This window comes from Nerophis ophidion, linkage group LG17 (genome assembly GCF_033978795.1).
Source record: "Nerophis ophidion isolate RoL-2023_Sa linkage group LG17, RoL_Noph_v1.0, whole genome shotgun sequence".
In the NCBI taxonomy this organism is placed as follows: Eukaryota; Metazoa; Chordata; class Actinopteri; order Syngnathiformes; family Syngnathidae; genus Nerophis; species Nerophis ophidion.
In genome coordinates, this window is record NC_084627.1 from 35119541 (window position 1) to 35144754 (window position 25214).

The 25214-nt window shown below is 41.3% G+C and overlaps 1 protein-coding gene across 7 annotated transcripts in view; it reads right to left on the bottom strand.

The window, feature by feature from the left end:
* Positions 1 to 9743: 9743 nt before the first annotated feature.
* nrg1 (neuregulin 1) overlaps positions 9744 to 25214 on the bottom strand; it is a 142311-nt gene continuing 126840 nt past the window's right edge. For 4 of the 7 annotated variants that reach the window (XM_061876828.1, XM_061876827.1, XM_061876825.1 and 1 more), the window contains one exon: positions 9744 to 15621. In XM_061876828.1, coding sequence (XP_061732812.1) covers positions 15126 to 15621 — 496 coding nt within the window. In that variant the 3' untranslated portion in view covers positions 9744 to 15125. The remainder of the gene's footprint in view (positions 15622 to 25214) is intronic. The other 3 variants (XM_061876832.1, XM_061876831.1, XM_061876829.1) reach the window with 1 other exon arrangement.

Below are 25214 nucleotides of genomic sequence, written 5' to 3' on the forward strand. Positions count from 1 at the left end.
TAGCAGGTCCATTCTATGTGTCATACTTAATCATTTCGCGATATTGCCATGTTTTTGCTGAAAGGATTTTGTAGAGAACATCCACGATAAAATTTGCAACTTTCGTTGCTAAGAGAAAAGCCCTGCCTCTACCGGAAGTCGCAGACGATGACGTCACACGTGTGAGGGCTCCTTATATATTCACATTGTTTTTAATGGGAGCCTCCAACAAAAAGTGCTATTCGGACCGAGAAAACGACAATTTCCCCATTAATTTGAGCGAGGATGAAAGATTTGTGTTTGCGGATATTGATAGCGACGGACTAGAAAAAAAAAAAAAGTTAAAAAAAAAAAACAACGCTATTGCATTGGGACGGATTCCGATGTTTTTAGACACATTTACTAGGATAATTCTGGGAAATCCCTTATCCTTCTATTGTGTTGCTAGTGTTTTAGTGAGTTTAATAGTACCTGATAGTCGGAGGTGTGTCCACGGGTGTCTTGACGGCAGCTTCATGGACGGCACAAGCTCAGCTTTTCTCCGGTAAGAAGCGACTTTTTAACCACAATTTTCTCACCGAAACCTGCTGGTTGACATGTAGTCGGGATCCATGTTCGCTTGACCGCGCTCTGATCCATAGGAAAGTTTCACCCCCAGGAATTTTAAACAAGGAATCACTGTGTGTTTGTGTGGCCAAAGGCTAAAGCTTCCCAACTCCATCTTTCTACTTTGACTTCTCCAATATTAATTGAACAAATTGCAAAAGATTCAGCAACACAGATGTCCAAAAATCTGTATAATCATGCCGTTAAAGCAGATGACTTTTAGCTGTGTGTGTGTGCAGCGCTCATACTTCCTAAAAACCTGTGACGTCTTGCGTACACGTCATCATTACACGACGTTTCGAAGACGAAACTCCCGGGAAATTTAAAATTGTAATTTAGTAAACTAAAAAGGCCGTATTGGCATGTTATTGCAATGTTAATATTTCATCATTGATATATAAACTATCAGACTGCGTGGTCGGTAGTAGTGGGTTTCAGTAGGCCTTTAAAAAGAGAATAAATACAGCGGTACCGGGCCAGGTAAGGTTCCCCGTGTTGGCAAATGATTCCAGGACCAAGACAAATGTCTGCACGTGCTCATGTGACTCTGATGGTTGCATAGAAATATTATTATATAATCCATATTCAGGAATTGTCACGGATACAAAGGATTATGGGTATTGGTTGTGTTGCGTTTATGTTGTGTTACTGTGAGGATGTTCTAACGAAATGTGTTTGTCAATCTTGTTGGGTGTGGCGCATATTAGTAAGTGTTAAAGTTGTTTATATCACAACCATCAGTGTACTCTGTATCACCCAGTATGCCTTTCAATCTTGAACGTGTAATTGCAGAAGCTGCACACAACATGTTGCCAGACCAACAATTGGTTCGTACATGTTGTTGAAGGTGTCTAAGGCAATGGCTTCACAGCACGCCCATATTCTTGTCATCAGGATGAACACAATTGGACAGTCGCGGGAACGTTAGCAGCTCTAATTGTCATCATTACTCTGTGAAACAGGTTTAAATATTTCTGTGAGTTGTAAAGGCGGACAACCTCTGATGTATTTCAGCGGGCGGTTGGCGGGCGGGTACGGTCCTGATAAAATGTTGGTTCGGGTGGACGGCGGGTGGATGACGACTTTGATGGTGCGGATGCGGATGATATAATTGCCTATCCGCGCATCTCTAATAGAAACATTTAAGTCCCATCTTAAAACTAATTTGTATACTCTGGCCTTTAAAGAGACCCCCTTTTTAGACCAGTTGATCTGCCGTTTCTACATCTGCGGTCCTCTCGAAGGTTTCTCATAGTCATCCACATTGACTTCCCACTGGGTTGTAAGTTTTTCCTTGCCCTTTTGTGGGCTCTGAACCGAGGACTTTGTTGTGGCTTGTGGAGCCCTTTGAGGCACTTGTGATTTAGGGCTATATAAGTAAACATTGATTGATTGATTGATTGAACACAATTATAATAATAATCCATCCATCCATCCATTTTCTACCGCTTATTCCCTTTCGGGGTCGCGGGGGGCGCTGGCGCCCATCTCAGCTACAATCGGGCGGAAGGCGGGGTACACCCTGGACAAGTCGCCACCTCATCGCAGGGCCAACACAGATAGACAGACAACATTCACACTCACATTCACACACTAGGGCCAATTTAGTGTTGCCAATCAACCTATCCCCAGGTGCATGTCTTTAGAAGTGGGAGGAAGCCGGAGTACCCGGAGGGAACCCACGCATTCACGGGGAGAACATGCAAACTCCATACAGAAAGATCCCGAGCCTGGATTTGAACCCAGGACTGCAGGACCTTCGTATTGTGAGGCAGACGCACTAACCCCTCTGCCACCGTGAATAATAATATTAACTATAATTTCCTTTAATATCGCACATTTTTTGACGCTCGGTCCATTAACTGAATTTGACAAAAGAATATTCAACACAATAGTTCAATCTAACACAAGTAATGAAAAATGTTTATGGTTATGCAAAGGTGACATATATAGGAATAGACAGAACTCATGGCCTTGCTAATAACCAGACAACATATCAAAATGTGTCTTTATTCATATGCATATGTGGAGAGGGGCGTGTTCCGCGCGTCCCCTGCGGGCGGGGTGTGTGCAGGGGCCGGCCATGAAGCAGCCAATAGGTGAGTGGATAGCTCATCTGGAACGAGTGATCTAATCACCTGTTCCCTTTATTAGCAGCGCTGGAGACCATGAAATGGAGAGAGGCATGAGGACGCAGGACAGACGCAGAGAGACGAACAAGGGGCGGCTGAAAAGCTGGACAGACGGACAATTGTGTAAAGTAAAAGATGTACTAAAGACTGTGTCAAACCTGAGACGCTGAACAGACGGACAATTGTGTAAAGTAAAAGATGTATTAAATACTGTGTCAAACCTGTATCCTGAGGAAACGTCCACAGCATAATTAATGAAAACAGACAAATTTGCATTTGCTATATTGTTTTGGATCACAACATAATGACTATTAATAGTGAAATTAATATTACCCCTGTAGGCTATGAGGGGAATCATACCATGTAACATTTACTTATATGATTGTGCGCTAGTATGTGTTTGTATTTGGTCACATAATTCTTTAGAGGATTATTCCACTAAGGAAATATGGACTTAGATAAATTCAAAGGTGCACATGTCCATCAAAAGCTCTCTAGAGAGGTGTGGCTCTTGCCCCTATGACTACTGCAATCCAGGTTTGGATTTTAGGAGTGATAATAAAAACATTAGCAACATCTGGTTAGAAGCCCTCACAGGTAGGAGTAGAGGATAGGATTTGGATGTCATCCGATCAGAGGAATAAAGTCAGGGAAATATTGACTGGCCAGACTGACCGGCTCCAAGGCTAGAACTACGAAGTGTAAGGGTCTTTGTGTAAAAGGTATTAAGGACAGTTGTTCAAGAAGACAGCAGAAGACTGATCAGGCTTATACTCTTTCTCCTGGAGCTACAGTTCCAGTCAGCGGTTCGTTAAAACAAATGTAGCTTTTTGTATGACGGTTCCTCGTTGGCGTCTTCTTGGCTCATCACCCATCACACGGCCATCAAATATATAACAGCTACAAAACGAGTAGTGCAAAAAGCTTGCGTCTAATGATACAACATATCATAACTTCGGAAATAAAATGAATACCAACATAGGTTGTGGTGTACATACACTAAGGATTTGGACCAAAGCTGGGGATTAATCGTCCGTATAAGATGGGGAAGAAATGGGGTCCCAAATACAAATACAAATGATCGCTCTGGAGGGGCGGGCCAAACAAGTTTGCATTCATGCTGCGATTGGGCAGTCAGAAGATGGAGCAAAACATTTTATAGGCATATGGAAAGATGGAAAGTCCCGTTTTGCGGGTGGTCTTATTTACGTGGCTTCCATTTCTACCATATAAGGATAATCTGCTGATGTCATCAGTGGGACGTCACAAATGTGGCAAATTCCAAACAGCTTCGTTGGAGGAAGTATGAATAGAGGCAAGATTGTTTTATAAATATATACATTTTCAGGACTTATGCAGATCCAAACACACATTAGCAGGTACCAATTGGTAGGACAACTTGGTTTTGCATATTATATCCCAAAAATAGGGGGGCTGAACTGGAGTTAAATAGATTTCTGACAGGGCTACCGCCCCTTGGGCCCGAGCCCCAGTGTAGTGCCCAGTCCCTGCGTTGTGAACTGAATATAACGCCTGAATGCAGCTGAGATAGGCTCCAGCAACCCCACCGTGACCCAAAATGGGACAAAAGGTAGAAAATGGATGAATGGATGGAGACTTCACGTTACCCCGTCACTTGTTACACGCAAACAGCCGCTTATGATACTAATTCCAAAATATACACACAGAATATGTAATGTTGTACTTTATACACCATTATACACACACACACACACACACACACACGCACGCACACACACACACACACACACACGCACACACACACACACACACACACACACACACACACACACACACTTTCTGTACTGCATCATTGTCAGGTTCAAACACTGATGACATCTATTAAACAAGACAAGAAGCAAAGAATTAAACAGAGACAGAATTAAATTTGGCTCAATTGAGGAGAGACGCCTGGACACTGTACCCTTGTACACATTGTACAGTGTCTCACCACGCTCTGGCGAAATATTGTACGCTTCCTCTTTTATTTGGACTTTCCCTGATTACATGGCAACAGCTGTTTCTAAGGGACCGGGGTAATAAACAGCCATCGCTTTTGGTTACAGAACAGTTCAAAGAAAAAGGTCTTAAAACAGTTCACAGAAAAGGTCGCCTTGAGGGGAGTCAGGCCCTGCTTCCTCTCCGCTTAGTAGTTCTTGGGTCACAACAATATCTTTCTGTTGATTACACTACATCAGGGGTGTCCAAAGTGCGGCCCGCAGGTCATTTTTTAAAAATACAATTGAAACATTTTTAAAACGTAAAAAAAGATATAAAAGAGCAAACGGGTGAAATGTAACATGAAAATGTTGCAATGTTTACTCTAATAACACAAAGCTGCCATGCAGGCTGTTTCTTTCTTTAAAAAATAATAATGAATCAAAACCAATGTCATTATGAATTATTAACCTATTCAAGGCTCCAATTACGTCACGTTAAATTTTCCATTTTGAGATATTTTTTGGGGAAAGTGTTGCATATTTTGTGTTTGCCATATAAAAAACTGAGCTGTTTTTTTTTTAAAGAAGGGCCTAAAATGACTAAACAAAAAACTTAAACAACAATAAAACTTATAATTGACGGATAGATCTGAAGTTGATCTCGAGATTATTGTGTTAAAAGTAAACAGTAAAAAAAATTATAATTTATTTTTTAACACTTTAATGAGTAGGACCCTTTTGGATCTCCAATAATTTTAGTGTGATTTGTTTTTAAGTGTCGTTGCGCAAAAAATAATAATGAATTAAAATCAATGGTATTATTAGTTATTGACTTTTTTAAAGTTCCAATTATTATATAATCTCAAATATTCCACTTTAAAAAATATTGGGTGATAATATTGCATATTATGTGTTTTTTTCCATCAAAAAACAGGGTTTTCTTTGACAAAAAGAGCATACAACTTCAATCTTTAAAATCATTATATTGACAGATCTGGAGATTTAAAACTTGAATAATAATAAAACAAAATAATACTGATTAATGACACATTTTTAATATTTTTTTGACCAAAACCCTTTGGGGTCCTCGGGATCAAACTTGAGTGGACGTCTAAATGTATATTGGTTATGCATATATTGTTTTGGTTTTTTAAATAAAAAAAATGTCAAAACGGCCCCCGCTTGCTTTGATTTTTCAGTCTGCGGCCCTAAGTAGAAAAAGTTTGGACACCCCTGCACTACACGAAAGAAACAGAACAACTTCATGTTGCTTCCCATCCTACACAGTGGAGTTTTACAAGCCTTTTGCCTGGTAAGACCAAAGACAGCTTTTGTCTTCTCGCTGGGAACTCATTGAAACACAAAGTTTTGTGATAACTTCAATTTAATTCTTCTGACAATCACAATGAAGCCGAAGAAAGTCATTGTACCACTTTTCTTGAAAACTTACTTTTCTTTGACACAACTTGCATGTCCATGATTTTTGGGTGTGGCAAAATGTCACACAATTCCACCAAACTGCACTTACCACAAGTAACATCACCATTCTCCACATTTTTTGTCAACCCCTGTAAAAAAACAAACACTGTTATATGTTATTATGTCGGTTTGTTCCTGTTTCTCCTTAACTTGGACTCCCTGCCTCAAGCCTGTGATGTTCCTATGTGGAAGAGGCCGGGGGTCTCCGTAGTATTTAAGGTGCCACACATTTTTAATGGGAAACAGGTCAGGACTACAGGCAGGCCAGTCTAGTACCCACACTTTTTTACTACAAAGCCACGCTGTTGTAACACATGGCTTGGCATTGTCTTGCTGAAATAAGCAGGGGCGTCCATGATAACGTTGCTTGGATGACAACATATGTTGCTCCAAAACCTGTATGTACCTTTCAGCAATATTGGTGCATTAATGCATTAATACACCCCCATACCGTCACAGATCAGGTCCCTTTGATGATATCATATAAAGTAATAAAGACAATAAAGTACTATCTATCTATCTATCTATCTATCTATCTATCCATCCATCTATATATTTATCTATCTATTACAGAATGTAGATGGTGAAATCCCTAAATTCCTAGCTATAGCTCGTTGAGAAATGTTGTTTTTAAACAATTTGCTCGCGCATTTGTTGACAAAGTGGTGACCCTCGCCCCATCCTTGTTTGTGAATGACTGAGCATTTCATGAAAGCTGCTTTTATACCCAATCATGGCACCTACCTGTTCCCAATGAGCCTTTTCACCTGTGGGATGTTCCAAATAAGTATTTTTTGCCACTCGTGCCATCTTTTTTCAAACATGTTGCAAATTTCAAATGAACTAATATTTGCAAAACAATAACACAGTTTTCCAGTTCGAACATAAAGTATCTTGTCTTTGCAGTCTATTCAATGGAATAGAAGTTGAAAAGTAGTGTGCAAGTGTGTTTCTGTATAGTATCTCCAGTCGTGTCCATGTGGTGACATAAATTTTGAGGGGTGAAGTCGGACTAAGTAGAAGATCACTGAAGGCCTAGGTGAGAAACCACTGGTTTTTTGTTCTGGTTTGCTTGTAGCTAACATATTTAGTTGTACTTTGTATTTATAACATGTTACTACTTTTTCATGGCCTTTTTTTTTTGCCATGCCTTTTGTTGTTAAGTTTGGACTATCTTTTTAAGTATTTTTGGTCTGCTCTCAGTTCTAGCACTACCTTTTGGACTGGACTAACCTTCTGCTCATTTTTTGTTGTACTTTTGACCTTTTTGCTGTGCTCGATGTATCTATAAGTTAGTTTTTTTTTAATCACACACAAGACCCTTTGGCATTATACGTTTGTATTTGAATATTTGAACTTACAATTGGTGATGAACTTACAATTTGACGCCGTATAAGCCAGTGGTACCGTCGTAGTCGTAATTGGTCGCAGTCGGTTATCCATCCATCCATTTTCTACCGCTTATACCCTTTTGGGGTCGCGGGGGGCGCTGGCGCCTACCTCAGCTACAGTCGGGCGGAAGGCGGGGTAAACCCTGGACAAGTCGCCACCTCATCGCAGGGCCAACACAGATAGATAGACAACATTCACACTCACATTCACACACTAGGGCCAATTTAGTGTTGCCAATCAACTTATCCCCAGGTGCATGTCTTTAGAAGTGGGAGGAAGCCGGAGTACCCGGAGGGAACCCACGCATTCACGGGGAGAACATGCAAACTCCACACAGAAAGATCCCGAGCCTGGATTTGAACCCAGTACTGCAGGACCTTCGTATTGTGAGGCAGACGCACTAACCCCTCTGCCACTGTGATGCCCCGCAGTCGGTTAATTCAAGTGAATTTCCTTGTCTTTTAACAAAGAAACAAGGAAGTCACAATTTTCGTTCGATGAATGTTCTGCAATTTGTCGTCCCCGAAGTAAAAATTGAACTAGGCAAGAAAGCATTTAGGCTAGCTTGGAATAATCTACAATCGAATCTTCAACTTCAAACCCGTATTACATTAAATAAGTTTAAAGCTTCTGTGAAAGGACTGCAGTCTACCTTGTCTGTATGCACAGACAAGTTTTTATGTTGTAAATGTTATGTTTTATGGTCTGACGAGTCCACATTTCGAATGGTGCCTATCTCAGCTTCAATCGGGCGGAAGGTAGTGTACACCCTGGACAAGTCGCCACCTAATCACAGGGCCAACACAGATAGACAGACAACATTCACACTCACATTCACACACTAGGGCCAATTTAGTGTTGCCAATCAACCTATCCGCAGGTGCATGTCTTTGGAAGTGGGAGGAAGCCGGAGTACCCGGAGGGAACCCACGCAGTCACGGGGAGGACATGCAAACTCCACACAGAAAGATCCTCAGCCTGGGATTGAACCCAGGACTACTTAGGAGTTCCCACTAGGTGTTTTGGGTAATCACTCCTCTTTATAGTTTCCTGTCACCCACCTGAGAGTAAATCAGAACAGCTTTCGAGAAGGACGAACAACTAACTCCCAAATCTTGGTACTGAGGAGATTGATCGAGGAGGTGAGGAAGGACAACTTGAATGCAGTCATATCCTTCATAGACTTCAAAAAGGCATTTGACTCGATACATCGAGGCACGGTGGTGAAGATCTTGAAGGCATACAGTATTTCTCCGACCCTACTTTGAACAATAGAGTCCATGTACGCAGGAACAAGGGCCAGGGTGGTGACCCCAGATGGCAACAGCGAGAAGTTCGACATCCTGGCTGGAGTTATACAAGGGGATACACTAGCCCTCTTCCTCTTCGTCATAGTCCTTCATCATGCGCTCTGGAAGGCAATAAATGGGCGAGAGCGGGAACTTGACTTCACGCTGACACCAAGGAAGTTGAGTCGACAACTGGCAGTGGTCCTGACAGACCTTAACTATGCGGATGACATCAGTCTGCTCTCCAACAACGTGGAACAAGCACAAGAACTACTACACAGGGTAGAGCTAGGGTGCGCCAAGGTTGGCCTTAGGCTAAATGCGGACAACAGCGACCACGAGAGCGACGAGATCGACCCAGAGCCAGATGAGCCCCCGCAGCAGACGCAGCCACCGGCCACTGAAAGGTGCGCCGCGACGAGCAGAAAGAGCCGACGAGCTAGAAATTGGTGTGACCAACTGTCAAGACGAGATGTTTATGGAAATAATAAACTCGATGCGTCTTGCATCGATTGTCATCACAACCCACACGATGACGGCTGGAGTCCAGTCACAGCGCTATACAAGAATAACCCATTTACCATTACTGACCCCTCTCTGTCAGTTTACGTGGCCTGCCACTTGGTGGCTGAGTTGCTGTTGTTCCCAAATTCTTCCATTTTCTTAAAATAAAGCCGACAGATGACTCTGAAATATTTAGGAGCGAGGACTTTTCACGACTGGATTTGTTGCACAGGGGGCATCTTATGACAGTTCCATACTGGAAATCACTGAGTGGCCCATTCTTGCACAAATGTTTGTATCCATGCCTGAGTGCTTGACTTTATGCACAATATAGTGTATTTTAAATCTGTATTCACATAATCTTTTGTTGTGAAAAACAAAACTGGAATCACAAATCCATATTTAAAAAGAAAACCAAGAGTCATATATTTATTCATCATTAGAACAAACAACATATTTCCTCAAAGAGGCTTTTAGTAAAACTGAATAATCATTTTCCGTATATCTGATTGAAGAATGTGATCATAGTTCTCGAATGGCTGAAATCGAGGGTGAAGAAAACCTATTAGTGATTTCTAAAAGGCAGATTGTACTGATAGTATTCTTTTTTTTCAGCTTTTATGCGTCGTCAGTAGTGTATTCCATCCATTATTTCTGGCTTATTTACTCCCTCATTGAACATCAGTCCAGTCGGCGTTGCAGTCCCGTATTTCTTTTCAAACGACGGACGTCCGATGATTGACCAGGCAGGTGAGAGATGGCTTGAAGACATAAACAGCTTGAGATTCCAGGACAGCATTTGGAGGACGTCGCATGCACTTCCAACTTTGGTACCAAACTGTCATGTCGGTCAAACGACGACACATTGAAAGGCAGCCAGTGCATTATTCTTGATGAGAACATTAAGATGGTGAATACATGGCCCTGTATGCGAGCATACCCAACAGAAAGGCACCATTGTTATTATTATTATTATTATTTTTTACACGCTAATATACGCAGCTGCTACATACTTGTGTATGGCACTTCATCTACAAGACAAGATTTTTTTTATTTATAAAACTCTATGTTCACTACATCATTAGGTGTCTTTAAACGGTAAATTTATCTAAAATAAAGATAATTAGTGACTATTTTTTTTCCCTAAACAAGCATGTTTTTTTTTTTCATTGTTATTATTATTTTTTTTTTACAGCGTTCTTGTCACCATTCAAGTGAGACCACCTTAGTCTAACCCAGGCCTGGGCAATTATTTTGACTCAGGGGCCACATTTAGAGAAAAAAAAAATGTGCCTGGGGGCCGGTATATCTATTTTTATGAACACTAATACAAAACTTCACAATAATGTCTGATTGAATGCTAAAAAACGTTATGACAGACCGCCTTAAAAAAAACATAATGGAATTCTACATTTTTCTATGAAGCATAAAACACTGAATATTGACATAATATGAACGTCACACCCCCTTTCCGTCGACACATTTTACCATCAAGTGAAACGCAAACAAAAATGCAACAAGCAGTGAAATATGAACGCGAAGGGTACAAAATAAACCCACCTACAATCTGATGTATCTAATACATCACTAAACTTTAGAACTTTATTGTGAAAATCTCTTTCCGCGTTTGTGGAAACACTCCCCGCCCACACTGCTTGGTGCCTCGTCTGAGCTGCTGTGACTTACATTACCATAGTAACTAATTACATTACAATAGTAACTAATTAAATTACCATTGTAACTGGTATATCATCCATAAGCGCAGATTCCAACTAATGAAATACAAACCCCGTTTCCATATGAGTTGGGAAATTGTGTTGGATGTAAATATAAACGGAATACAATGATTTGCAAATCCTTTTCAACTCATATTCAGTTGAATGCACTACAAAGACAAGATATTTGATGTTCAAACTCATCAACTGTATTTTGTTTTTGCATATAATGATTAACTTAGAATTTCATGGCTGCAACAAGTGCAAAAGTAATTTGGAAAGGGCATGTTCACCACTGTGTTACATCACTTTTTCTTTTTACAACACTCAATAAACGTTTGGGAACTGAGGAAACTAATTGTTGAAGCTTTGAAAGTGGAATTCTTTCCCATTCTTGTTTTATGTAGAGCTTCAGTCGTTCAACAGTCCGGGGTCTCCGCTGTCGTATTTTACGCTTCATAATGCGCCAAATATTTTCGATGCGAGACTAGTCTGGACTGCAGGCGGGCCAGGAAAGTACCCGCACTCTTTTTTTTACGAAGCCACGCTGTTGTAACACGTGCTGAATGTGACTTGGCATTGTCTTGCTGAAACAAGCAGGGGCGTCCATGAAAAAGACGGCGCTTATGTTGTTCCAAAACCTGACCTTTTAGCATTAATGGTGCCTTCACAGATGTGTAAGTTACCCGTGCTTTGGGCACTAATGCACCCCCATACCCTCACAGATGCTGGGTTTTGAACTTTGCGTCGATAACAGTCTGGATGGTTCGCTTCCCCGATGTCAAAGAGTTCCAAAAACAAATTGAAATGTGGACTCGTCAGACCACAGAACACTTTTCCACTTTGCATCAGTCCATCTTAGATTGTCTCGGGCCCGCAGAGAAGCCGGCGGCGTTTCTGGATGTTGTTGATAACTGGCTTTCTCTTTGCATAGTAGAGCTTTAACTTGCACTTACAGTTATAGTGACAAACTGTATTTAGTGACAGGGGTTTTCTGAAGTGTTCCTGAGCCCAATTGGTGATATCCTTTAGAGATTGATGTCGGTTTTTGATACAGTGCCGTCTGAGGGATCGAAGGTCACGGTCATTCAATGTTGGTTTCCGGCCATGCCGCTTACGTGAAGTGATTTCTCTATATTCTCTGAACCTTTTGATGATATTATGGACCGTAGATGTTGAAATCCCTAAATTTCTTGCAATTGCACTTTGAGAAACGTTGGTCTTAAACTGTTTGACTATTTGCTCACGCAGTTGTGGACAAAGGGGTGTACCTCGCCCCATCCTTTCTTGTGAAAGACTGAGCATTTTTTGGGAAGCTGTTTTTATACCCAATCATGGCACCCACCTGTTCCCAATTAGCCTGCACGTCTGTGGGATGTTCCAAATAAGTGTTTGATGAGCATTCCTCAACTTTATCAGCATTTATTGCCACCTTTCCCAACTTCTTTGTCATGTGTTGCTGGCATCAAATTCTAAAGTTAATGATTATTTGCACAAAAAAAAATGTTTATCAGTTTGAACATCAAATATTTTGTCTTTGTCGCATATTCAACTGAATATGGGTTAAAAATGATTTGCAAATCATTGTATTCCGTTTATATTTACATCTAACACAATTTCCCAACTCATATGGAAACGGGCTTTGTACTTTGTATAGTTCAAGACTCACAGTCGTTAGAAAACATCACTGCACATCATAGTCTGGGAGCTGGGTGAAGTTTAATTAACATGGAAGGCACAAAAGGTTGGAGGTTAGTGAGGTGTAGTACCACTCAGACTTTACACAAAATAGCCATTCTTATGTTCCGGAAGTGGTGGATGTGATAGGGGGTGCCACCCAAAAAAAAAACACATTTGACCCAGTTAGAAGTAACAATCTGAGACTTGTTGGCATCCGAGTGGTACTTCTTTACCCCGCCTTTATTTTAAGATCAAATTCAACATGGTGTATGATTAACTTCAAAAGATATGGCAACTTTAATTAGTGTCTGACTTATTTACTGACCTTTGACCTGTTCTTATGTGACCTTTCCACCACAATTGTCATTCTTACTCCATTGATTCTGAACCAGGCAACCACCCTCAACATTTCAGATTTGGTTCCATACTTGTACCTTTCATGTTAATTAAAACCTTAATTAACGCTAATTAACCTCGTTCTTAAGTGATCATTCCACCAGAAATTCCATTCTTACGTTGCAGATTTGGATTCAGTGGGGTGCCCATAAACATTTGGCACAGAAATGAAACTTGTACCTTTCATGTTAATTAAATCCAATGAAAAAAAGAAGTCAACAAAGACTGTCAGCCATCCGAAAACTCAAAGGACAATACGTTGCACCTCATCTCCTGCTATTACTTTACCAAAGCATTGTTCAACCCATCCTTATGTACTGTTCCACATGTTTTTTCACCATGCTTTCTGTAACCAACCGTACCAAACTCACACGCATTACAAACATAGTAGCTAAAATCCTCGGCATACCCACACCAAACGTTTCCGATTTAAACCACAGGTCCATCACTCGACTGGCAAACACAATAGTCCAGGATATCAGTCACCCGCTACACAAATACATAATCCCACTACCATCAGGGGGCAGTTACAGAACAATCAAATTCCGGAGGGCCCGCCTCAGGAAAAGCCTTATCTCTGCACCTATAGCCGCCCTAAACAGCAGGCCTGGCCGACCCGTCTGATAAAGCCTGTAAATGTGTTGGTCACCCCCGATTGTAGCTGAGATAGGCGCCAGCGCCCCCCGTGACCCCGAAAGGGAATAAGCGGTAGAAAATGGATGGATGGATGTATGATGTCTTTTTGTTATTTTTGTTTTGTGATGTGCAATGTCTATATGTTTAAATGTACAGCAGTGGAAATTAATTTAATAAATCTGAATCTAAAATCGGGCTTCACGGTGGAAGAGGGGTTAGTGCGTCTGCCTCACAATACGAAGTTCCTGCAGTCCTGGGTTCAAATCCAGGCTTGGGATCTTTCTGTGTGGAGTTTGCATGTTCTCCCCATGAATGCGTGGGTTCCCTCCAGGTACTCCGGCTTCCTCCCACTTCCAAAGACATGCACCTGGGGATAGGTTGATTGGCAACACTAAATTGGCCCTAGTGTGGGAATGTGAGTGTGAAAGTTGTCTGTCTATCTGTGTTGGCCCTGCGATGAGGTGGCGACTTGTCCAGGGTGTACCCCGCCTTCCGCCCGATTGTAGCTGAGCTAGGCGCCAGCGCCCCTCGCGACCCCAAAAGGGAATAAGCGGTAGAAAATGGATGGATGGAATAATCTAAAATCTTTTTTTTTTTTTTTTTTGGGTGGCGCCCCCTTTCACATCCACCACTTCCGGAATGTAAGAATGGCTGTTTTGTGTAAAGTCTGAGTGGTACTACACCTCACTGGCTGACCCGTCTGATAAAGCCTGTAAATGTGTTGGTCATGTATGATGTCTTTTTGTTATTTTTGTTTTGTGATGTGCAATGTCTATATGTTTAAATGTACGGCAGTGAAAATGAATTTAATAAATCTAAATCTAAAATCCAATTATTTTTTTTTTGGGTGGCGCCCCCTATCACATCCACCACTTCCGGAATGTAAGAATGGCTGTTTTGTGTAAAGTCTGAATGGTACTACACCTCACTGGCTGACCCGTCTGATAAAGACTGTAAATGTGTTGGTCATGTATGATGTCTTTTTGTTATTTTTGTTTTGTGATGTGCAATGTCTATATGTTTAAATGTATGGCAGTGAAAATGAATTTAATGAATCTAAATCTAAAATCTAAAATCCAATTTTTTTTTTTTTGGGTGGCGCCCCCTATCATATCCACCACTTCCGGAATGTGGCTGTTTTGTGTAAAGTCCGAGTGGTACTACACCTCACTAACCTCCAACCTTTTGTACCTTCCATGTTAATTAAACTTCACCCAGCTCCCAGACTATCATAAAGGCAGCTACATTTTCCATCTTACAGATCTAAAAAAAATATTTGGGAATTTCCGGCAGGCCAGATTGAAAAGCTTAACGGGCCGCATGTGGCCCCCGGGCCTTAATTTGCCCAGGTCTGGTCTAACCGCTGTCCTTAAGCCTGACGAGCAGGGCTTTAGCGTTTTCCCTAGAAAAAAAAAAAGGCGTCTGATCCCCTTTTAGAATCTCTGTTTCACTTTCCAGTATGCTGTCAATACTGGACTCTTTTCGTGTCAGAACATGGCCGTTAATAACCGTGGCCCCTGTGGTGCTGTACTTATGAATATTGTTGTTTGCATTCATCAGCTTCTCAGTGGATGCTGAGATGATACGGCCCGCTGCAGTAGTCACATGGTAGTTATCATTCCTCGTGGCGCACAGCGGGCTGGGCGGTAAGCTGTGCGCTTCATGGCCGTGGTTGTAATGCGCGGAGGTGTCGTCTCCCCGCAAGGACTTAGTTGGCCGACACGTCTTGGACAACAGCAAAGGGTGCCTCTCCTCTCTCGGGGGGCTGACAGCGACCGAGGGCACGGAGAGGGGCTGGGAGGAGAGAAGAGCTGACATCTCTGACGGAGGAGAGCCTGAAGTTGCCAAGAGGCTGCAGGGACAATTGAAGCACAGTTATCAAAACTGATTAATACACATATTTTCATTCATTCAGTAGCAGTTGCCCATAATAATATCATTTTGGCAGCAGAAACTGTCAAAGGCACAGACAAAACGAGAAAATTACATGTGTAGATTTCTCAATTTTACTGAAAACCCAAAACCAGTGAAGTTGGCACGGTGTGTAAATCGTAAAAAAACAGAATACAATGATTTGCAAATCCTTTTCAATTTATATTCAATTGAATAGACTGCAAAGACAAGATACTTAACGTTCAAACTTATTTGAAAATAATCATTAAAGGCCTACTGAAACCCACTACCACCCACCACGCAGTCTGATAGTTTATATATCAATGATGAAATATTAACATTGCAACACATGCCAATACGGCCTTTTTGGTTTACTAAATTGCAATTTTAAATTTCCCGGGAGTTTTTTCTTGAAAACGTTGCGTAATGATGACGTGTACGCGTGACGTCACGGGCTGTTAGGAAATATGAGCGCTCCACACACACACAGCTAAAAGTCGTCTGCTTTAACCGCATAATTACACAGTATTTTGGAGATCTGTGTTGCTGAATCTTTTGCAATTTGTTCAACTAATTTTGGAGAAGTCAAAGTAGAAAGATGGAGTTGGGAAGCTTTAGCCTTTAGCCACACAAACACACGGTGATTCCTTGTTTAAAATTCCCGGAGGTGAAACTTTACTATGGATCAGAGCGCGGTCAAGAGAACATGGATCCCGACTACATGTCAACCAGCAGGTTTCGGTGAGAAAATTGTGGTTAAAAAGTCGCTTCTTACCGGAGAAAAGCTGAGCTTGTGTCGTCCATACATCTGCCGTCGACTTCCCTGAGACATTGCGCGTCAAGCAAAGGTTACATTACCTTCACCCGAGGCGGGGTGTGACAAATGGTGCCTTTACAGATGTGTAAGCCTTGGGCACTAATACACCCCCATACCATCACAGACCTATACCAGTCCATATGGTTGTTTTCCTCTTTGGTCTGGAGGACAGGATGTCCACAGTTTCCAAAAACAATTTGAAATGTGGACTCATCAGACCACAGAACCCTTTCCCACTTTGCATCAGTCCATCATAGATGAGCTCAGGCCCGGCGAAGCCGGCACCGTTTCTGGGTGCTGTTGATAAATGGCTTTGGCTTTGCATAGTAGAGTTTTAACTTGCACTTACTGATGTAATGACCAATTGTAGTTACCGAGAGTGGTTTTCTGAAGTGTTCCTGAGCCCATGTGGTGATATCCTTTACACACTGATGTCGCTTTTTGATGCAATACCGCCTGAGGTACTGCAGCCACGTGCAGTGATTTCTCCAGGTTCTCAGAACCTTTTGATGATATTACAGACCGTAGCTGGTGAAATCCCAAAATTCCTTGCAATAGCTGGTTGAGAAATCTTGTTCTTAAACTGTTCGACACTTTGCTCACGCATTTGTTCACAAAGTGGTGACCCTCGCCCCATCCTTGTTTATGAATGACTGAGCATTTCACAGAAGCTAATTTTATACCCAATCATGGCACCCACCTGTTCCCAATTTGCCTTTTCACCTATGTGATGTTCCAAATAAGTGTTTGATGAGCGTTCCTCAACTCTCTCAGTCTTTTTTGCTACTTGTAACAGCTTTTTTGAAACATGCTGCAGGCATCAAATTCCAAATGAGCTAATATTTGCAAAAAATAACAAAGTTTTCCAGTTGGAACATTAAGTATCTTGTATTTACAGTTTATTCAATTGAATATAGGTTGAAAAAAGTTTACAAATCATTGTATTGTGTTTTTATTTACGATTTACACAACATGCCAACTTCACTGGTTTTGGGTTTTGTATTAACCTGTATGTACCTTTCAGCATTAATGGTGCCTTCACACATGTGTAGGTTACCCATGTCTTGGGAACTAATACACCCCCATACCATCACAGATCTATAACAGTCCAGATGATTCTTTTCCTTTTTGGTCCGGAATCCACAGTCTCTAAAAACAATTTCAAATGTGGACTCGTCAGACCACAGAACACTTTCACACTTTGCATCAGTCTATCTTAGATGAGCTCGGACCCAGCGAAGCCGGCGGCATTTCTGGGAGTTGTTGATAAATGGCTTTGGCTTCGCATAGTAGAGTTTTAACTTGCACTTACAGATGTAACAACTAACTAGTTACTGACAGTGGTTTTCTGAAGTGTTCCTGAGCCCATAAGGTGATATCTGCGACCCCAAAAAGGGACAAGTGGTAGAACATGGATGGATGTCCAGTTAAAGGCCTACTGAAATTAGATTTTCTTATTCAAACGGAAATAGCAGGTCCATTCTATGTGTCATACTTGATCATTTCGCAATATTGCCATATTTTTGCTGAAAGGATTTAGTAGAGAACATCGACTATAAAGTTTGCAATTTTTGGTCGCTAATAGAAAAGCCTTGCCTTTACCGGAAGTATGTGCGCGTGACGTCACGAGTCGCAGCGCTCCACACATACTCACATTGTTTATAATGGGAGCCACCAGCAGTAAGAGAAATTCGGATTGAGAAAGCGACAAATTCCCCATTAATTTGAGCAAGGATGAAAGATTTGTGAATTAGGATATTGATACTAAAGGACTAGAAAAAAAGGAAGAAAGGAAAAAAAAAAAAAGCGACGGCTCCGGGCGGCGGCAGTGTGAGCGTTTCAGATGTAATTAGACACATTTACTATGATAATTCTGGAAGATCCCTTATCTGCTTATTGTTTTAATAGTGTTTTAGTGAGATTTTAAAGATTGTAAAGGCATAACTCGAGGTCGGATGGCTGAGGTGAACATGCCAGTGTCTCAGAGAGAAGTCGAGGAGCCAAGCTCACAGCTGCCTTTTTTGACAACTGCTGCAGGACGACGAATAATCCACTGATGTCTCCGGTAAGATATATATCACAATTTCCCCATCCAAAAACATGCTGGTTGACGTAGAGAAAACATGTTCGCTTGACCGCTCTGTGTTAAAGCTTCACAACAAACAAAGAAACACCGGCTGTGTCTCGGTGCTAAAGACAGCTGCAATCCACCGCTTTCCACAAACAGCATTGTTCTTTATAGTCTCCATTATTAAATGGAGAAATTGCAAAAAATTCAGCAACACAGATGTCCAAAATACTGTGTAATTATGCGGTTAAAGCAGATGACTTTTAGCCGTCCGTGACGTCACGCGTACGCGTCATCATTCCGCGACGTTTCCAACAAGATACTCGCGGGAAATTTAAAATTGCAATTTAGTAAACTAAAGCGGCTGTATTGGCATGTGTTGCAATGTTAATATTTCATCATTGAAATATAAACTATCAGACTGCGTGGTCGGTAGTAGTGGGTTTCAGTAGGCCTTTAATAAACAATTCAAAAAACAAACAAAAGAAAAAGGAGTAAATTTGTTCATTTGCTTTTAATGTGTTCCATGGCTGACCAATGTAAAATTAATTTCCGCATATAAAACAACCTTCTAAATACGTTGTTTTAACCCTCTCGACATTAGAGATGACAACTCACAATTTGATTCGATTCGTGGGGTGGCCATTTAATTTAGAATTGATTCTCGAGTTAAACCAATTTTCGCATTATTATTTTGTATAAAATTCATTATACAACCTTTTCAAAACAGTTTACAGGATACAAAAGCTCCTCTTGGCTGCTGATGCAAGTCATATAAGTGCAGCGAGTAAGTGCGGAGATGGCCTAAAAACGTTTTTGTTTTTTTAATCGGTTTAAAAAAAAACCCATCTGTATACTGTATATATTTTAATAATTTCTTTCAAATTATGAATCGAGGGCTTCACGGTGGAAGAGGGGTTAGTGCGTCTGCCTCACAATACGAAGGTCCTGCAGTCCTGGGTTCAAATCCAGGCTCGAGATCTTTCTGTGTGGAGTTTGCATGTTCTCCCCGTAAATGCGTGGGTTCCCTCCGGATACTCCGGCTTACTCCCACTTCCAAAGACATGCACCTGGGGATAGGTTGATGGGCAACACTAAATTGGCCCTAGTGTGTGAATGTTGTCTGTCTATCTGTGTTGGCCCTGTGATGAGGTGGCGACTTGTCCAGGGTGTACCCTGCCTTCCGCCCGTATAGCTGAGATAGCCCCCCGCGACCCCAAAAGGGAATACGCGGTAGAAAATGGATGGATGGGATTATGAATCGATTTAGAATCAGGATAAGCAAAGATTGCGACAAGGACGTGACTCAATGTTTTTCAGCACTCTTACACACCGTCACTTTAACACTTGTTTAGTCAAATAAGTGGTGTGCCTTGTTGGCCTAAAATAACCAAAAAATCATGATCATGATCATAATTAAAGATACAATTATTTTTTTATTTACTTTCCATAAATATCTAAAAGTATTCATATTCTCTTCATGTCATATCCAATCAGAAGTGAGCTAGCTTATGTTGCCATGCTGTACCAAATCTGCCGAAAACTTCAGAATCAATTTTTTGGGCATCCGTGAACTGTCAATGAACAGGGACATACAGTTGATAGACAGTTGTGATAGCCAACCAGATCACAAGTTGTTGTCAGTAAGGTCTTCTAGATGACCTCACGTTGAATGTAACATTTACGCGTCCTGTAATTGGACACTCTTCGGGACCGTTAGCGGATGAATTTGAGAACACATAGAGTTGATAGACAGTTGCGATAACCAATCAGATCACAAGTTGTTGACAGTAGCCAATCTAGGTAGTCTGATGTTAACGAGACTGTGATTGGATACTCACTTGTCATTCCAAAGTGAGTATCCATTTACAAGTTTCAATTTAGCAAGACGTGTTACGCCGTTGCCAGACCGGGATAACAGAGAAGGAGAACAAAACGTTGATTGGGTGGCAGATATATATTTGCTAGGCCATTTTCAAGAAGGATATTTAAAGGGAAACTACATCTTGTGAGACAATGTCGGCCAACCCTGGAAGATAGCTCAGCTGTTCTGGCGATGAAATGGAGAAATCCTCGCCATTTCCACTCGAATAAGCCGACAACGAGGGGTACCACTGGCTTATACGGCGTCGAATAGGTCCCATAAAGCAGTGGTTCTCAACCTTTTTTCAGTGATGTACCCCTTGTGAACATTGTATTAATTCAAGTACCCCCTAATCAGAGCAAAGCATTTTTGGTTGAAAAAAAGAGATAAAGAAGTAAAATACAGCAATATGTCATCAGTTTCTGATTTATTAAATTGTATAACAGTGCAAAATATTGCTCATTTGTAGTGGTCTTTCTGGAACTATTTGGAAAAAAAGATATAAAAATAACCAAAAACTTGTTGAAAAATAAACAAGTGATTCAATTATAAATAAAGATTTCTACACATAGAAGTAATCATCAACTTAAAGTGCCCTCTTTGAGGATTGTAATAGAAATCCATCTGGATTAATTAACTTAATTCTAAACATTTTTTCACAAAAAAAGTAAATCTTTAACATCAATATTTATGGAACATGTCCACAAAAAATCTAGCTGTCAACAGTGAATATTGCATTGTTGTATTTTTTCACAGTTTATGAACTTACATTCATATTTTGTTGAAATACTATTCAATAAATATATTTATAAAGGATTTTTGAATTTTTGCTATTTTTAGAATATTTACAAAAAATCTCACGTACCCCTTGGCATACCTTAAAGTACCCCCAGGGGTATGCGTACCCCCATTTGAGAACCACTGCCATAAATTGTGAGTTCAAATATTTTATTTTTTCACTTTCAATATGTTTTTTGACATTTAAATTTTGACAGTACCACATAAGATATATTTTAATTGCTGATGCGTTTTGATAGATTTTTGTACACTGTTGATGTGTTTCAATGCTCCGTTGGCGCGTTAATGTTTTCTTGTATAGTATTTCTCCAGCAACGGTCATGTGGTGACATCAATTATAGAGTTTGTAAAGGTAAACATTGAAGTCGGATATCACTGAAGGCCTAGGTGGGAAATGCACAGCCCACCACTGCAAAAGGGTCATGACAATTTGATGGTTGCTATTGCTCTCACGGTCATCGTTTGTAGACCATCTGTGTCAGTCAAACACAGATGGTGTCATGACTAGTACCACAATCCATCCATCCATCCATTTTCTACCGCTTGTCCCTTTTGGGACTGCGGGGGATGCTGCAGCCTATCTCAGCTACATTCAGGCGGAAGGCGGGGGTACACCCTGGACAAGTCGCCATTTCCTCATAAGGCCAACACAGATAGACAGACAGCATTCACACTCACATTCACAAACTATGGACCATTTAGTGTTGCCTATCAACACAGAGGTAATATTTATTTGTTATTTGCCCACTCCCCCTTCTGGAACCAGTAAAGTATTTTCCTAAAAAATGAACAACATAGTTAATTTCATCATAATCTACCGTATTTCCTTGAATTGCCGCAGGGCATATAGTATGCGCCTGCCTTGAATTACTGCCGGGTCAAACTCGATTCGCAAAATAATTAGTGCATGCTTAGTATTACCGCCTGGTCAAACACTTCCCCTGTCATCATTTTCAAAATGGAGGAGGCGGATTTCAATACCGGTAATTTGAAATCACATAAAGTGAAGAAGATTAAGAGCTATTCAGTAGGGTTTAAGGTCCAAGCTTACATCACACTCAATTTTTTACTGCGTGCCTTTGGTAAGTGCCGGAGTGAGAAGAGGTTTTAAAGTAATTAGCGCATGCTTACTTTTACCCCATGACTTTGGTAAGCGCAGGAGTGAGAAGAGGTTTTAAATTAATTAGCGCGCCGACGGCAATTCAAGGAAATACGGTATATTGTGTTACCTATGAACAAATATCCCCATTCATAACGCAATCAGGTTATAATACACAATAGCTATGTGCGCATGTACACAAATAATCCAATTAAAAGCCTAACCAAAATAAAAATGGTCAATCCAAACGAAATGGGTGGTTAAAGAAAACACATCCGAAATATGGGTCGGAATCATTTTTACTGCGCATGTCTTTGAAGTAGGGGTGGGCGATATGCCTTTTTTTTTTTTAAATATCTCAATATTTTTAGGCCATGTCACGATACACGATATATATCTAGATATTTTGCCTCAGCCTTGAATGAACACTTCATACGTATAATCACAGCAGTATGATGATTCTATGTGTCTACATTAAAACATTCTTCTTTATACTGCATTAATATACGCTCATTTTAAACTTTCATGCAGAGAGGGAAGTCACAACTAAGTAAATTGACCAAAACTGTATTTATTAAACAGTTATTATGCATACATTTATAATCAGAATCAGAAATACGTTATTAATCGCCGAGGGGAAATTAACGTTTTCAGCACAATCCCATTCAAGATCAGACAAAGAGACTTAGAGAAGGGGATCTAATATTGTATTTCTTCAAAGGGGAACTGCACTTGTTTGGGACGTTTGCCTATTCACAATCCTTCTGAGAGACAAGAACATATTTTTTGTTTTGTTTTTGCATTTTGATTTGTAATATTCACCTTTCTCGAGGTGCCTAGCAATGCTAACAGGAGCAATCCATTCTGCCTCTAAATCACTATGAATATGCATCCAAAAAACACCAACAATACTTAATTTGCGTTCCATAACATGCATAATAACCAAGATTTTTAAGATATTTTGTTTTAAGAACAAACATTAAGAAACTATTTTTCTAGGGTAGTAACACATCGCCTTGTGACGCCATTGTTAGAATATCCTTATGGGGGGGCGTTTTAGCTCGGTTGGTAGAGTGGCCGTGCCAGCAACTTGAGGGTTGCAGGTTCGATTCCCACTTCCGCCATCCTAGTCACTGCCGTTGTGTCCTTGGGCAAGACACTTTACCCACCTGCTCCCAGTGCCACTCACGCTGGTTTGAATGTAACTTAGAAATTGGGTTTCACTATGTAAAGCGCTTTGAGTCACTAGAGAAAAAGTGCTATATAAATATAATTCACTTCACTTCACTTATCTAAATCGGGGATTATTTTGCGGCCCGCACCTTGATGTGGAAATGTAATGTTGGTGCGGCCCACGAGTGGCACAAACGTTCATCCATCCATCCATTTACTACCGCTTATTCCTTTTTGGGGTCGCGGGGGGCGCTGGCGCCTATCTCAGCTACAATCGGGCGGAAGGCGGGGTACACCCTGGACAAGTCGCCACCTCATCGCAGGGCCAACACAGATAGACAGACAACTTTCACACTCACATTTACACACTAGGGCCATGTCATTTCCAAAACATAAAAGTGCAAGATTGTCAGAGACATTTTAAGTGTCAATGAGCTGCATAACAGGAAATTAAATAGTGTTCGTCCTTCACTATGTGGTAGGTTACTTCGGACGGTATTAAATTCTGTTGTTGACTATTTTTTTCATACGGTGTTGATGTGGAAATGTTTGCCTCGGCATTTTGTTGGTGTGGCACCGAACGGAGATGTTGACATGTGTGTGACTTTTTAAATGATGCTACACATGAGCAGTAATGCTAATGCTAATGCTGAGGTTCCCCCAGCACATTATAAAAACATCTCTACGGCCAGACATGATCATCAGTTCAGAGGCTTCGAAACATCTTATAATGCTGGAACTAACAGTGCCTTGGGAGGAGCGGATTGAGGAAGCTAACGAAAGGAAACGTGCAAAGTATCAGAAACTGGTGGAGGACTGCAGGGGCAGGGGCTGGAGGACTTTCTACGAGCCAATAGAAGTTGGCTGCCGTGGCTTTGCAGGACGTTCCCTCTGCAAAGTGCTTGGCCGATTGGGAGTCTCATGGGCGGCCAAAAGGAGGGCCGTTCAATCCGCGAGTGAAGCGGCAGAGAAAGCCACGAGGTGGTTGTGGCTGAAAAGGGCAGATCCGTGGGTTGCTACTGGGACACAAGCAGGGACTTGATCATAATAATAATAGTAATAATGGATTAGATTTATATCGCGCTTTTCTATTGTTACATACTCAAAGCGCTCACAGAGAAGTGGAAAGCCATCATTCATTCACACCTGGTGGTGGTAAGCTACATCTGTAGTCACAGCTGCCCTGGGGTAGACTGACGGAAGCGTGGCTGCCAGTTTGCGCCTACGGCCCCTCCGACCGCCACCAATCATCCATTCATCATTCATTCACCAGTGTGAGCGGCACCGGGGGCAAGGGTGAAGTGTCCTGCCCAAGGACACAACGGCAGCGATTTGGATGCCAATAGGTGGGAAGCGAACCTGCAACCCTCAGGTTTACCCACTCTACCCACTCTGTCATGCTGCCCAATCCAGCTGGGTCTTCTGGACGAGGGCGTCCGATGTTGCGAGACCCGAAACACCCGATGAATCCAGGTTACATCACTGATGATGTGCATCCAGGAGATGCATCGTTCAAGCTACTTTTGGTAGCAAAGCTTTTGGCCCACACTTGACAAATTACGTTTTTCTGTTGGACATATTCCCCTTGAAGCCAAACCACCGCCAGACGATGGACCCCCTGCTGTTTTTCTTGGGAATTAATTCTTACTTCATTCGCACCTTCTTTCTCTCGAATTACCACTCGCACGGCTCTGCTAGCATCACAGCTAACCTTACCTATGCTACTACTTCTC